The sequence below is a fragment of the Brugia malayi genome (assembly GCF_000002995.4).
Source record: "Brugia malayi strain FR3 genome assembly, contig: Bm_v4_Chr1_scaffold_001, whole genome shotgun sequence".
Taxonomy (NCBI): domain Eukaryota; kingdom Metazoa; phylum Nematoda; class Chromadorea; order Rhabditida; family Onchocercidae; genus Brugia; species Brugia malayi.
In genome coordinates, this window is record NW_025062475.1 from 6,896,916 (window position 1) to 6,911,759 (window position 14,844).

General features: G+C 30.7%; 3 protein-coding genes across 4 annotated transcripts; 2 read left to right on the forward strand and 1 right to left on the reverse strand.

Annotated features, from left to right (window-relative positions):
- Positions 1-971: 971 nt before the first annotated feature.
- Bm14701 (Uncharacterized protein) lies at positions 972-2,895 on the forward strand (the record flags this gene model as incomplete). Its single annotated transcript, XM_043076838.1, has 5 exons — positions 972-1,151; positions 1,245-1,365; positions 2,129-2,232; positions 2,366-2,512; positions 2,674-2,895. 5 exons carry the CDS (start codon positions 972-974, stop codon positions 2,893-2,895), a joined length of 774 nt encoding a protein of 257 aa, XP_042932772.1.
- A 2,017-nt stretch (positions 2,896-4,912) lies between these two features.
- Positions 4,913-7,384, forward strand: Bm6328 (Uncharacterized protein; the record flags this gene model as incomplete). Of its 2 annotated transcripts, XM_043076839.1 has the most annotated exons (5): positions 4,913-4,977; positions 5,381-5,428; positions 5,659-5,865; positions 6,124-6,284; positions 7,347-7,384. In XM_043076839.1, the coding sequence occupies 5 exons, from the start codon at positions 4,913-4,915 to the stop codon at positions 7,382-7,384; spliced, it is 519 nt and encodes a 172-aa protein (XP_042932773.1). The 2 variants fall into 2 exon arrangements, with proteins under 2 accessions (XP_042932773.1, XP_001900750.2); XM_001900715.2 differs by lacking the exon at positions 7,347-7,384 and having other exon boundaries at positions 6,124-6,340.
- Bm10697 (Uncharacterized protein) lies at positions 7,338-12,656 on the reverse strand (the record flags this gene model as incomplete). Its single annotated transcript, XM_043076840.1, has 3 exons — positions 7,338-7,530; positions 8,371-8,611; positions 12,611-12,656. The coding sequence occupies 3 exons, from the start codon at positions 12,654-12,656 to the stop codon at positions 7,338-7,340; spliced, it is 480 nt and encodes a 159-aa protein (XP_042932774.1).
- Positions 12,657-14,844: the final 2,188 nt, after the last annotated feature.

The following is a 14,844-nucleotide window of genomic DNA, read 5'->3' on the forward strand; positions in this document are numbered from 1 at the left end:
TTATTTTTCCTTCTACAGTGTAAATTTCAGTTATCCACTTACTTTTCTTCGCTGACAATATCTTGAATTTTACTAGTGATATCATAGTAGTTTTTGTTTGATTTTCTCTTTGCCATTATAAGGAAATAGTTCATTTTCAATTTAGCGACAAGTTTTGAGATTGTGTGCTTTTTGTTGGAATTTGTCATTTTTCATTCGAAAATTTGTAAATTTTGTAAATTTTTAAGTTATTCTTGATACAAATTGAGATATAACTTATTCAAATAAGGAAAGGTATAAATTGAAATTTGATAACACATTTTCCAGTTGTTATTGCTATTCACACTTAATATTTGCTTTCTCCTTTCTCTTACGGTGAAAGAACTGTATTTTTTTGTTGCTGTTGTATTTTTCCGCCCGCTGGATAAAATTTTTAATTCGAACAGTGCTTATGATATTTGTATGGTTTTGCTCTGCTTTCCTATTACTGATTTTTTTGGCCACATGCAGAAGGTCTGCTTACAGTTTCTACGTTCATTTACCAGGGCTGAAAAATTTACTGGGTCTCTAAACTTTTATACGAATTTAAATTAATTGCAAACAAATCCCAGAAAGAGGCACATTGCAATTTTTTTTTTGAAGAATTGTCTTCAAGATGGATTTTCTAAGCATATCTTTATATTTGGAATACGTTATTATCATAAGTTTGCAACGACATCTGCAATAATCATAAGTTTACTACTTAAAACGATACAAATTGAAGTCATTGCTGCATTTTTCAATTGCTAACTTCATTCGTACTTGATAATTTGTTCCCTGCTTTCTTTTATCGGAGTATTGTATTTTTTAGTGTTTGCTTTTCATTTTTTTTTTCGATATCTCATGTGTTGAAATGCTTGTATATACAGAAAATTAAATAATGAAGCGAGAAGCTTGTCAAGCAGCAGTGATTAAAATTTTTTCAGAGAAGAAGTCATTTCATCTACTGGACAATGTCATCAAATGAAGAAACGCCAACGACATCTGCAATAACTTCAATAACTCCAACAGCTGCAGTGGTGTCGGCTTTACCTATAACCGTTCAAGCTGCATCTCATAATTCGCCTGCTTTTGTTAATTTGTCCGTTGGCGAACTACTTCAAAAGCAGCATCGCATAACAGTCGTAACAGTGGTAAGGAAGTTACCGATTCAGAAGTTTCGGTTTGCAATGCTCGGAGTTTTGACATTTGATTCAATCCCTTTTGAAAAATCCACAAAAATTTAGCCGGCGTCAAGAGGTGTTACATCATCACCAGTGGGACTGGGAAACCGATTCCCAATAAAGCCAATGCCACACCAATCGCTTACAGACAGTGTTATCTCACGTTCATCGAGTTGTCCGTTAGGTTTGTTTTCATTTCTTTTTGCATCATATACCGGTATTGGGAAGACTAGTATTGGGAGGATGCAACAGTTGCAAGCATATATTTTAATTGGATAAATTATGTTGATTTAAGTTCTAATTCAATTTCATGTATTTCTCCCTTCAAAAATAAACCAATGTTTTTTGATAATGAGGTGATGCGCCAAAATTTGTCCTTTCAAATGAACATCTTTTCGCCATTTGTCCCTATGACACTTAAACGTAAATCAAATGTCCTGCAATTAAGCTCTTGTTTTCGTGTATCCGTTTATTTCTTGACTGCTATGAAAATAAGATATGCCTTGATTGCTGTATGCAACGACTACTTCAGTTATAATTGATGTTTTGTATTTTAAAAGTGAATTATTTAGATTACAAAATTCAGTTCAAAAATTACAGAGCAGTCTAAAACGTTTGAATATACTGAAGAGAGTTGTGGTTGTGTTTATGACTAGTCATTGAAATATTGATAATATAGTTATCTGAAATTGTTTTTCAAATGGGTACTTAAAATTATCATTCTTCTACAGGAATAAATGTATCTTTGATCTGAATGAAGAGAACAATTAAAATGCTGTCGAAGGTGCATTTGATGCATTTTTTGAATTTTGAAGTAAAAAATAAACTTATCTGCTTAACTTTTTATACATTCTTTTAGTTCTTTAAGAATATACAAAGTAATGTCATGACTATTCGCGAAAGTTAAAATGAGATGCTTTAGAATGTTTAGCTTCTTTTTTATTTAGATCCCAATAAATTAAAAGAAGCTATAGCGGAACCTTCGCAGCTTAATGTTGCACGGAAACTAAATGTCATTGATATAATCAAATCGGTAGGCGCTTCTGAGCAGGTATTGATTATTTTATTTTATATTGATTCTCTAAATTAATTATTCTCTGAATTCAAATTTAATTTTTAGGGGAGACTTATTTTTTCGGGAATTCAGTTCCGGTTTTTTAACGGTGAAAATGGTAAAATTTTAGCCTCATTTGGTAGCAGCATCAGGATCGACATCGATTCTTGGATCCTTGCAGTTGGATGATCTCATACGGCAAATTGATCCTACCTCAATTCTTGATGACCCTGTAAAAACTATGCTCATTGAATTTGTCGACGATTTCGTTAATCAGGTATCTTGGAAGTACTAAGTTTTGTAATTTCTTCGATTTTCGACGATCGAGGATATTTCTGACGATTAAATTTTAAAAGCGAGGCAATCTTTTTTGATTATGGATTTAAAAGGTTTCACTATGGATCTTGAACTTTTCACAGTCTTAAATTTTTCTTCTAGGTCATTGAACGGTCTTGTAAGCTTGCTCGTCATCGTGGTTCGGATGCGCTAGAAGCTACAGATGTTGATTTCATTCTGCGACGATATTATAACTATCCTACCCTTCTAAAAAGTGAACCTCAGGCAAAGTCCGACAGTGTGGAGAATATTGAAAAAAGTGCCGAAATGATGGCACATAATCAACGAATGGCATTAATTAAGAAAACTCTTAAAAAACCCTAATTCTTCCATTTGTTCATCTTACGATTGCTACGACTTATTCTTTATTTTCCAAACTTGGTTTTATTTTCGATTATTATGATACAAACCGAATTATTTTGTAAACACATCATCCATTCTGCTTTTTATAAATTTCAGGGACTTCGAAATTTCTAGAAACTTTTTATAAATTTAATTTTTTAATTCTTTTTATGTAAAATATATCAATTAATAACTTTTTCCTACTCCTTCTTATGAAAGTCAGCCAATTTTCTTATCGACTAATGTTCGCTCTTAGTTGTGAATAGTGTCTTTTCTGCGCCAGCACTGGAAAAAATTTGATGGTTTTTAACTTAGTTGCTTTTTAATTCTTGTTCACTCCTTTTGCATACTAACACTGTCGATGAATATCTTTGGCATTTTTAGTTGTTTTCTCAGATCTCGCAGATATAAGCAAGTTTTTTATTACCTTACTTGTTTTTATATTTAGTTGTGTAGCCTTGTTGTGCTTACATTTTGAAAATTTGCCGTTTTAGGTGAGTATTAGATGCATTTTGATTTTGATGGCTTTAAATATTCACGCTTCCACTTAATCTATCCCATGATTTGTGCAAATCTTTCTTTCCAAGTTATTCCTTTTTTCATTTCATTTTTAGATTATAATCATTTAAACTGAGTTAAATTTTCCTTTTCCATGAAAATTTTCCTTTTTCCATCAGATTTTCCTTTTCCATGAAATAGTGCGATTTATATGAGCTACTGAAATATATAAGCTCTGGAGACTAATATTATTTAGATATGAAGTATTTTGGCACAATAGCCGCAACTTTTGAATTGAGATTTTCGAGTCTATGATTTTTGGTGCTACGTCTTTATGTTCAAAAAAGTTTTGAGTGTTTATTATCATATTCATTTCCGATATAAATTGTTTGTTTCGTGGATACTGTTTCTTAATGGAAATAACATAATATGCAATTATAGTCAGATTTGGCATCAAGTGTTGCTTTGTCTTTCCAGTATAGATTTCAAAGATGTATTTGTTTGACTGTCAAAGTGCAAATAGCACATGGAAGCAAATGTCCAGAAATGTTAATATGACTGACTGTCCTAGCGTGGCGAAAATAGATTAGAACAGATTTTTTTTTTTTTTATTATATCTGTTTTCAGTACTGTGTTACTGCACTCGATTTCACACGACGAATGTTAAAACCTATAACATAAGTTCAGAGGGGAATGTATCATATTGCGATTGATTCTCAAAAAATAAATTGAAGTATGATATAAACATAATTGGTGCAAATGATGTAAAAGTATGAGATCAGGATCCGACATATCCGTTTATGCCAAAAGTTTCATCTGGGCAGCAGTTTCTTAGTGCGCAGATGGCAGCAATTCGTTAGGTATGAAAACAGGCAAGGAAGATCATGGTATGCATTCCAAAATTGAGTGAAAACAGCAAACAGATGCTGGTGAATAATAGTCACCGATAGCGGCCTTGAACCGGTTTTTAATTTCAAATGGACCAACCTATACTGATGAAACGATGATAGTAGATGAGGTAGGTGTATTTGTAAGCGTTATGGCGTGTAGAACTACTTTGGTTCTTTAATAAAAAATATTAGCAAAAACATCAAACTCATTAATTTTGATCTATTTAGCTCATCGTATTGTTTATCAAGTCGTGTGTAAATTGGTAAGATATTTTAATTTGATGATTCACTGTCGTGGAAATACTACCATTTTGCAATAACACTTTTTTCCTATCATTTTATGAATATTTTTCATTAATTAAATTTCATTAAAGTATTATCGCATCTCTATTTCTGCATTATTTTATAATGAATTGTGTTATTATCGCCCGCATTGTTTTTGGCATAGACCCAGAAGTTTTTTTTTTTTTTTTTTTAAAAATAATTTTGAAAGTTGAAAAATAAAAATGTATTTATTTGCGAACTTAGCTAAATTTCTAGTAAATAATTTTTGATAATGTATAAAAATCTTAATCATTCTGTTTTGCCAGCAAACTTGACCAAACGTAACAATGGTCAAAAAATTTTGGTTAAAAGCCTCAATAGCTTTGCTTATCAACTTCAAAACTTGGGCTGAGTAAGTTTATTTTTTGAAGGTATATATGACGTATAACATTATCTTTCTTCTTTTTCAGTTGCATTACATTAGTTGTACTACATTTCCTATGTGACTTCCTTATACTCATTCAAGATAATGTCACCCAGTAATGTCTCTTTTTAATTTATTCACTTCAATGTTATGTTAAGTAATTTCAGTATTTCTTTATATGCATAACAAAGTGGAATGATTAGACAGTATTAAATTGATTAATGTTTAATCTTTAAGATTGGAAAAAGAATAACAAATTTTAGAGAGAATATAAAGAAATTAAGTGAAAAAATATACTAGAAATAAATGTTGAAATATGAAGCTTGTGTAGAGTAGTAAAACTTTCAACAATTTTTTCAAATTTAAAAATTTTCGGCATGAAAAGTTTCAGGAATGTTTATTGCACATATTACCGGAATACAGACGAAATTACATGCGGGTATGTCCTTTTTTCGGTTCGATTCAAAATAATGGGAAAGAATACAATACTAAATATAAATTGAAAATTAAGAAAGAGGGAAACGGTAATTGTTAAATTCAGAGTAAGCGATGAATAAGCCTAAATTCAAATTCCATCGGAATTTATTCCTACAATAATTCGTAAATTTTAAATGTTTTAAAACCGTATTTAATTAATACCATTCACAAATGTAATCCGAAGTTTTATAGTACTGTCACTTGTCAAACGCATGTTCCATTTGGGAACGACTTGGAAGAGGAAGAAGGCTTGGAAACAAAATTGCCACTTGGTTGGTATCGTATTGGTACGCTGCAAATTCGACATGACTCATCGTGGTTTAACTTGTATCGGAGACGTGCTTCTGGTTCAGGATATTGGGATTTTTATACAATGATTCCGGAGCGAAACTGTATTGGGTTAAGTCGGCTTTAAAAATTGTGAAAAAATTCTCAGTAGTTGGTTTCATTTAAAAAATCGTCTTCCATTTGGGAAAGTCCTCGAAAATAGAAACTTGGATGGCTTTCAAATATATATCTTTGAGTTAATTTTAACGTACATTTTCTTATAATTTTCATGCTATCAGCCTGCTATTATGATCGTAAGAGGAGTTAAATTTTAAAGAAATTTTAATGCACGTTACAATGATTGTTAAGTGATCCTCAGTGAATTTTCAGAAATTTTGGCCTTCATGCAGGTGAGAATTTGCCTGGTTCGGTGACACTAAAAGACAAACGCTGTTTTGATCGACTGATTCGACAGATTGAACGCAAAACAACTACTGAAAAATTTGATGTTTATCAATGTAGGAAATGTATATTCAATACCTGCTGGTTAGGTACTCGTTTGCTCCCGTCTTATCGTGAATATCTGACTAATCTAAGGTCTATTTAGAAGCTATAAAACTAATGAACTATAAAAAATCCGAGATTTAAAGACGATTTTGAATTTTAGTCAGAAAACTTTATCGCGCATTGCTTTTCCTCATATTTGCGTTGCTTGTATTACAGCGCAGCTGTGCCATAGTTTAAAACTTTCTGTAATTGTGCAGATGGAAAATTCTTGAATGAGATTTATCAAATTTTGTGCAACCAGGAACTCTTAATCATTAATAAAATGCACATCCAAAAATAGATTAAGATGAGCAAAGGCGTAGGTAGATGTATGTACTTTGATTACAAACTGGATTAAAAACACTGAACTTTACAAAATATGCAAACTTAATAAAACTAATTTTCGGTTAAAAAACTAAGATTCGAACTTATTAATAACTGCATTTCCTTAAGGCCATTATAGCTTCTGCTGCGTGGCTATTTTCTATATAGGCCACCACTGCTTTTTTAAATACTTTGGACTCAATAATTGAAATCATGCAGGAACTTCATGAAGTAACTTTTGACGTTCAAGATTTACCAAGCATTTTAATTTGTTCGTTTTTCATCTACTAAAATGTTTCATCTACAAAAATTAGGTCAAAAAATACGCAAATGAACAATTTCTCCAAATCTATGTGAAATTAAACTGAAATATAAAATATTTATGTTTAGAGCTAACGCTTAAAATTCGTGAATCAGAACCACATGTCGAAATTTCTGATCGGAAAATAATGTGGCGGGAGCTTCATTTCGAATTTAAAAGTCACAAAATCCCATTAATAATTAAATTTTGTTCTACCGGTATTAACAAAACATAACATTGAACTGAATTTACATGTTTCTATACATCGAATATTTAAAAATCTAAAATTGAAAGTGAGCAGACAATTTTTTTCCCAAATATCAACTAAGTTTGCTTGATAACATATTTTCCTTTCGTAATGTTTTCAGTTATGATTTTACATATTAAAAAAAAATTAAACAATTCGAAAATCAACTTCAAAATTCCATTAAATTTAATTCAGTAGGGAAGAAACAAATTTCTCGAGCGATTCGTACGTAAGCCATATTGTAAATGCTATGCCACATACAACTAATGTCGCAATTCCGAGCGCCAAATAACAGCGTGACATAGCTCCACTACTTCTTTTCACTTTTGGTGGAACGGACAAAGGCCTCATGTCGATCGATTTTTTTGTATGAATAACACTGAAATTAAAAAAAAAAAAGTAATTGATAGTATTATTTAAAAGCGTACATTTGCCATGAAATATTTCCTGAATCATCCCACCTGAGAAGAGTAAGACTTCTGATAACTTCAATGAAAACAAATGAATAATGTGACATAAGCACTGAGTAATGGAAAAATTAAAATGAAGAAATATGGGATGATATCAGTTAAGGCCGTGAAAATATGTTCTTGTTATTCACTGAATATTTAATTGAAGAGTTTTCTTCAGTTTTCTCACTATTTTATTTTCCGTCAGATTTTATAATTGACATCGCAGATGCTTCTTCCTCACATTCCTTTATCATTCTCACCATTAACGTTCATTATTACCACTATTTATTATTATTATTATTAATTATTGTATAATTATTGCATTATTATCAATTGTTGTATTATTGTAACCCTTTCAATATAATCTTCTTTGCAATCACTGTTATTTCTATTGTCTTTGTTTTCCTTCTTTTATCCTCAGTTTTTTCTGTCTTCCCTTTTCTCCATATATTGTCAAGTTTCAAATTTAATTCCTTTCCTCAAATTTCATCCACAATTGACCGTGAAATTTCTGCTCGATGAATGAACTCTTTAAATATGGTCATCGACCTTTTAATTGTATTTCCATGCAAAAACTGAAATAAGCTAGAAGAGCTGCTTTTGAACATGAGATAGGATATTGACTGAATCAAGAAGTAACTTTTTACAAATCGGAAAGATTTGTGAGGGGATTCAAGCAATATCACCATTATTACATGAAAAATTTAAAAAGGATGGAAATCCTTGTATTCAAAGCGAAAGTTAAATGCGATAAATGAAAAATGGACTTGGTAGAAGGATGATCGACGGTAACACTCAAGTTTCGGGTCGGACTACTGACTCGAGATGTTTTCGGATTTGAAACCATTATAGCTGAACAAGACATCTTCTTTAGTTCCGCAGCACTCTCCATGTCGGAGACATTCTCGTACAGTGTAGATGAACCGAACGAATGAGGTCCTGTCTTTAGGCCTTCCTCTGGAAACATGTGCTCCAAGGATAGACGGCTTGATCTTAACGCTGTTGATGCTGAAAATATTCAAAAGTCATTTAGATATAATTTCTTTGCAAATTATTTTTGTCTGAACAGTGTGACGTAGCTTAAATTAAGTAATTTTATTTTTGAAGGCTTTTGCATTCACTCTTCCATTTTAACTGACTGACAAATTTGAAAATATAAGCTAATAAAATTCGTAAATTTGTTTTCGAAGATTTTGTATAATCTACACTAAAATCAGATAACAAAAACAAATAATACTTCGAAATCTGTTGATTTTCTGCAACGCTTTTATCACATAAAAGTTTACTTTAAAAGTTTAGGAAATTTTTTGCAAATTTTAAGAAATGGAAATTTTTGACTAACTTATGCTGTGTATGTTTTTTCATATTCAGAAAACTTATAATGTTTTATGAAAAGAGACACTGGGCAAAGAATTTTGTTGGGACATTAAACCATTTGTAACTCAATGCTTAGAAAAGCGAAATACTAACATGTCTCCAAGATTTCTAGCAATTCTTTTGTGTCAGAAGACCTTTAAAGTTTCAGAATAAAAAAGCCGAAAATTGATGACGAAAACTTACGAAAATCATTGGCTCAAATGACAAATGCAAGGTTCTTTATTTATAAGGCAATTAACGACTGATTGTGACATCACTTTTTTTTTTTTCATTAATCAAGTGATGAATTAACAATTTATAGCACGGTATCATTGGCAATAAAAAGTGTATCCTACAGAAAAAATGATAATCTTCAATGTAATTTTTTAAAAAAGAATATTTAAAAAATAAAAATGACTCGAATAAGATTCTATTAACTGCAGATGTAATTTATTAGTAGATTCATTCATTTTGAGACTTAAAATTTTGAAGATAAATCCTTTAGTCTTAAAAAAATTAATCTAATTTTTATCAAGACAAGCATTGTAATTATTAGATGTAAATGCCAGCAAATTAGATGCTAACGAATTTGAGATGCAATTTCCTTGTGCATGTAAGCGTGATTGTACAAAATATTAGATTTCAAAAAAATGGAACAAAACTTTGCACTATATTTTGCTATCATTAAAACTCAATCATCATTATCATCATCTTTACCATTAATCATCATCAATCATCACCATTCATAATCATCATCATTAATTGTCACCATCAACCATCATTACCATCAATCATCATCGTCATCATCATCAATCATCATGGTCATCATCAATCATTATCATTATCATCGATTATCAATCATTATCAACATCATTATCACCGTCATTATCATCATCATTATCATCGATCATCGATCAATATTATCAACATTATCATTATCGTCAATCATTATCATCATCATTATCACCAATCATCAATCATTATCATCAATTATTATCATCATCATTATCACCAATCATCAATCATTATCATTGATCATCATAATTATGACAATGAAAAGAGGAAATGGTAACAGTCGGTTGGATAGTGAGTGGGTGATATTATTGAAGGCTTCAATCCAGCAATACTGCTTAGTTTGGAATCACTTTAAAATGCTTTGAATACAAATAGATTATTATGTTGTAGTAGAAAATTAATATTACTTGAAATAGAATATGCCATAGTTGAGAACTTTTGTAGGAAATTATAAAAACGTTGAAATTATTGAAGGTAGATAGATAGATAGATGGGAACGATGCACTCATTCTTCGACAATTATTCTCTCATTCCTTTTTTAAAGAAAGCATCGGTGACATACCAAATAAAAATAAATTTTGGAATGAGGAAACGGAAGGCGATAAGATTGCTATAAGAATGATTGAATTAATGATATTTTTTTATAAAAACTGCTACTCTGGAAGAAATTTTTAAAAAAGCTTAAATTTATAGAAAAACACATTGTTTCCTTCGATAGATTTATATTTCATTTAAGTTCAATAAAAAAAAAAAATGGAAAATAAAAAATAGTAGTTTATAAAATGAAAATGATTCATCAGCTAACAGTCAACTGATTACCCGTATCATCTTCATTAATTTGTGCATGTAAGCTTCCATTTCCATCTCTCATTTCTCATCTAACCGATCCTCAACAGGGTTTTCTGTTTGTCAAGGCTACTTAAGAGAGTTATAGTTACTCCCGCCGTTTACCCTCGCTTCCACAGTTTTTCATGGAAACGATGAATTCATTTGTGTATTAGTTAGCGATAGAATGCTGTTTCCATTGGTTTTGAATTCTCCTGTCAGGAATGAAGCCAATACAGTAATTACTGAAATTCAGAATTTATTTCCTGAAGAAGATCACTAATATCGTATCATCCACTAGTGCAATTGAAAAAGTGTGTGGGCACGAACATTCCTGATGTACCAAACAATAGTTCAAATTTAATTTTTGCTTATTTTTTAATTTAAAATATCTTTCTAAAAGAAGAGAAAAAAACTTTTATTAAACCAATCTTACATTACTATGTTTGTTATCATACACTCAAAAATTGCAAACATCAAAAACCCGAATGTTCAGATGAACTTTTGCTACGCTCAGGAAATAGGTGTAGGATAAAAAAAAAAATAGCTGAATGAAATACTAAGAATTTTGTTTTGTTTTTACTGAGTATGTTTTTGTAACTTGGAAAATAAAAGTCGGAAAAAGACGTAAAGGCAAAAGTTAATATCAGTACTGGACGATTATTTCAACAAATTACTTAAAATAAATTATCTTTCTAAGATGTTCTTGACATAAACGGCTATTTTTGTTTACTTTTCATAACTTATGTGAGAAGGGAATTAAATTGATCTTGAAAAAACTCATTTACTAAAAATATTACAAAAAAAAACATTAAAAGTTTTTTCTGATTTTAAGATTTCATAATCTTAACAACTTTACTGGTAAAATAAGCCATTTGCTAAGATGTAGTGTTCGACCTCATTATTGCCAGTAATAGCGAATAAACAAAATAACTTGCTAGTAATTGGAGAAAATTAATTTATCTGATCGCGTTAAGATTTCACTTTTAACTTCTAGATAAATAAGGTAAGTTGAATTGAAAATGTCACTTCAGTTGTTGAAGAAATGACAATAAAACTTTCTACATTGGTATTATTTGGCTATATTGCAAACCCCCACTTATTTCAAAATAATTTTGCAATGAAACTGCAGAAAAAGATATATGTGATTTGATGATTATTAAATAGCATTTTAAATTAATTTGCATTATTAAGCAATAGGAATATCCGGAAGACTTTCTACAAAGCATCAACAAAATCAATAAATAGGATTAATTTTAGAGTAATATGTCAGAAAATTTGGAGCAATTCCAGTATTTTCCATTAATCAAGTTGAGCTCTTATTTAAATCAAATCAATTAAAAAATTACTGTTTTAATTATGAAGAGACTTTGTCAACTTGCTGTTCTTCTATGTATGTGCAATTATTGTTTTGTCCTACTTGTCGGTTTAAATGTTTCCGTGTGGATACAAACTTCAGTGCAGTTATAAAAAACACTATTTTGTATTTCTTTTAAATGCTCATGTCGCAAAAAAATGCGAGATTTGTGACGAAACACAATCAGATTACTGTCCTGTTTGATCTATTCAGTATTTGACGATAATTCATGAAACAAAATACTTCACAATTTTCATTTCAGACAAAATCAGTGCCTCGATATCTTTCGCTACTCATTCAGTCGTAAAATTCTTTAAAGGACTCAGATACTTTTTGCTTTCAAAATTTAACTTGAAAATGGATGCCTTTTACTCTGCGGAAATGATAATGTTTACGCTCAAAAGAATGCATTGTATATGCCTCAAGAGCTTAAATAAGCCATGAAAACACTTTAGAAAGTAGTGCATTGATTGGTTAAGGTTAGATAAGCATTATAAAATTATGGCTTACTTTAAAAATGAATTCAGGATGGAAAAGGACTGAATGCATTTCAGGAAGGAATGATAAGAAATGCACAAAGATTAAGCTAAAAGAGGTAATTTAAATGATAATGGTGGATGATTAGTAAAATTATTAGTTTCTGTTGCATAGTAACAAAGAAAAACAGAACGGACATTTTTGCTTCCGCCTCGCTCGATCTTGCTTTCGGTGCATAGCCATCGGTAACATTTTCTTTTTTCAGTTTACCTCGGAACTCGAGTGCTGTCAGTAATAGGTTTTTGTGATCTAAATATGATTCATTAATCAATCAATTGTAATTGAATATAGAATTATCGGAATTGTTTGCTACTTTATTAATGCTTAAAGAAGAGGAAAAATAAAGAACGAAAGAATCGGAAGCGAATTGGATAATACCAATAAAGATCAGAAGTGATTGAGTATAACAAATTAAAGGAAACTGAAGTATTCTGTTTTAAATTATTCGAGCTAAATTTTTATTAAAAGCTTACTTCTGACAGAAGTATTCCAGCAATTTGCTTATCAGTGGCCTATTTTTACACATCGTGTTTTCTAATATTTTAGGAAAAAGCAAAACAAAGCTGATTTTCGATACTGCCAAACATCTAAGATCAAATATATAAGAAAATAAAGAACATTTAGCTTCAAATCCTCTTACATTTCAACACAATTTCAGACCACTTCTTTCTTTTTAACTAAAATGTAGAAAATTCAATCACCGCATATTTAGAACAAATCACCTCATCAGAAATGTATACTAGAAATAAAGCTCAAATCAAAAACTTAAGTTGAAAGGAGACAATGTAAATGTTGCAGATTTACTCTTTCGTCTCATTTTTATTCACCAAAATTATTTTCTCGTTTTAATGATACCAATAAGAGAAGTTCATTTCATTAACATATCATATTGTCTCCCGACTGATTTACTTTTGTTTAATTCTACCGGTTTCAAATTACTTTACATTTGTGCTCAGAGAACAATCCATTATAATTAAACTTCAATAAATTCACACCACTTTTTAATGTTAGAAATGAAAAGAAGCAACAAATTTCTCCTCAAAACAATCACTGATGTGATTAGAGGGTGGGAGGTGGGAAAAAAGTGAAAGCAAATTTGTTCTGATAAAACGAGTAAACGTTAACGATATCATGTCACCAACCACTATTTTTACAAACCTCTTTATTGCAATAAACATCTCTGAACAGCTGATTTGCTTCATATGACCTGTTGAAAACTGTGCCCAGTCCTGATTTCTTTTAGATAAGTGGAAGAATGAGGAAAAGCCAATTATGAATTGCATTTTTCCAAATTCAGTTCATAACTTTTAAGAAACGCTGTCATATTGAATTCTTTGTCCTAAAAACTATTTTAAAACATTGTTTTATCATGCCAAAATTGTTTGTTATAATTTAGTCCCTCATGGAATGGAATCCTACAGATTTATAAAACGGATAATTCTTTTTTCCTTTTTCTGGAAATTATCATACAATTCACCCAATGCTTACAAAAATATAAAAGAGAACGATGCGACGAAAGAATGTGCACTGACATTATTCTATTTCCAGTATTGTTATTTTCCGGTGTACAGTAAAAAAAAATTTCTATTTCGTTATCGTGCAGCGTTTCTATAATGCACCTGTTCATACTCACATAACTGACTAAACAATTGGGCAAAGTTTAAAAGATAAAACAAGTCTGGGGTTGCAAAATATCTTACTATTTCAATCAAATAACGAATGACTCTTAAATCGATTAGTTTTTAAATTTAGTTTTGTTCCCACAACTGCTCAAGATGTTTGCGTGTTGCGTAAGGGTACATCTATACGTGTATCTATATCCACATTTATTTATTTATCTATCTATCTATCTATCTAGTCTACTTATTTTTGTATGTATGTGCGTGTTCGTGTCTGTCTGGTTTATACGTCTTCTCGAGAGTATGCACACTTTCTTTAAAGTTGAATGTATGAGAATGGCGAAGAAAGAGTAATGAAACTGACGTACACACATACACACAATCTGACGCACTCTGCCACATCTATTAAAGAAAACGCAAAGCAAGTTAACTATCTTTTCTCAATCTAAACACATGAAGGAGTCGCAGTGCCACGTATCCACCAGACATTAATATTTCAACATTTCATCATTCAGCTGTTGACCTAGGATTTTGTTACGAAATTTTGTTGACGTCAAAATTTACTCACTGAGTGGATTGAAGTCACTTAACATTTTAGAATTGAAATCAGCTTTAAAACAGTAGTGCCTTTTGGCGACTAGAAAGAAGTATATTCGTGTCCGCTTTCGGAATCAGCAATATTTCTTAAAATTTAAATTTGGTGAAAAGTTTTATCATTCACAAAAATGCCCATGCTAGAATTTGAGTCTTTC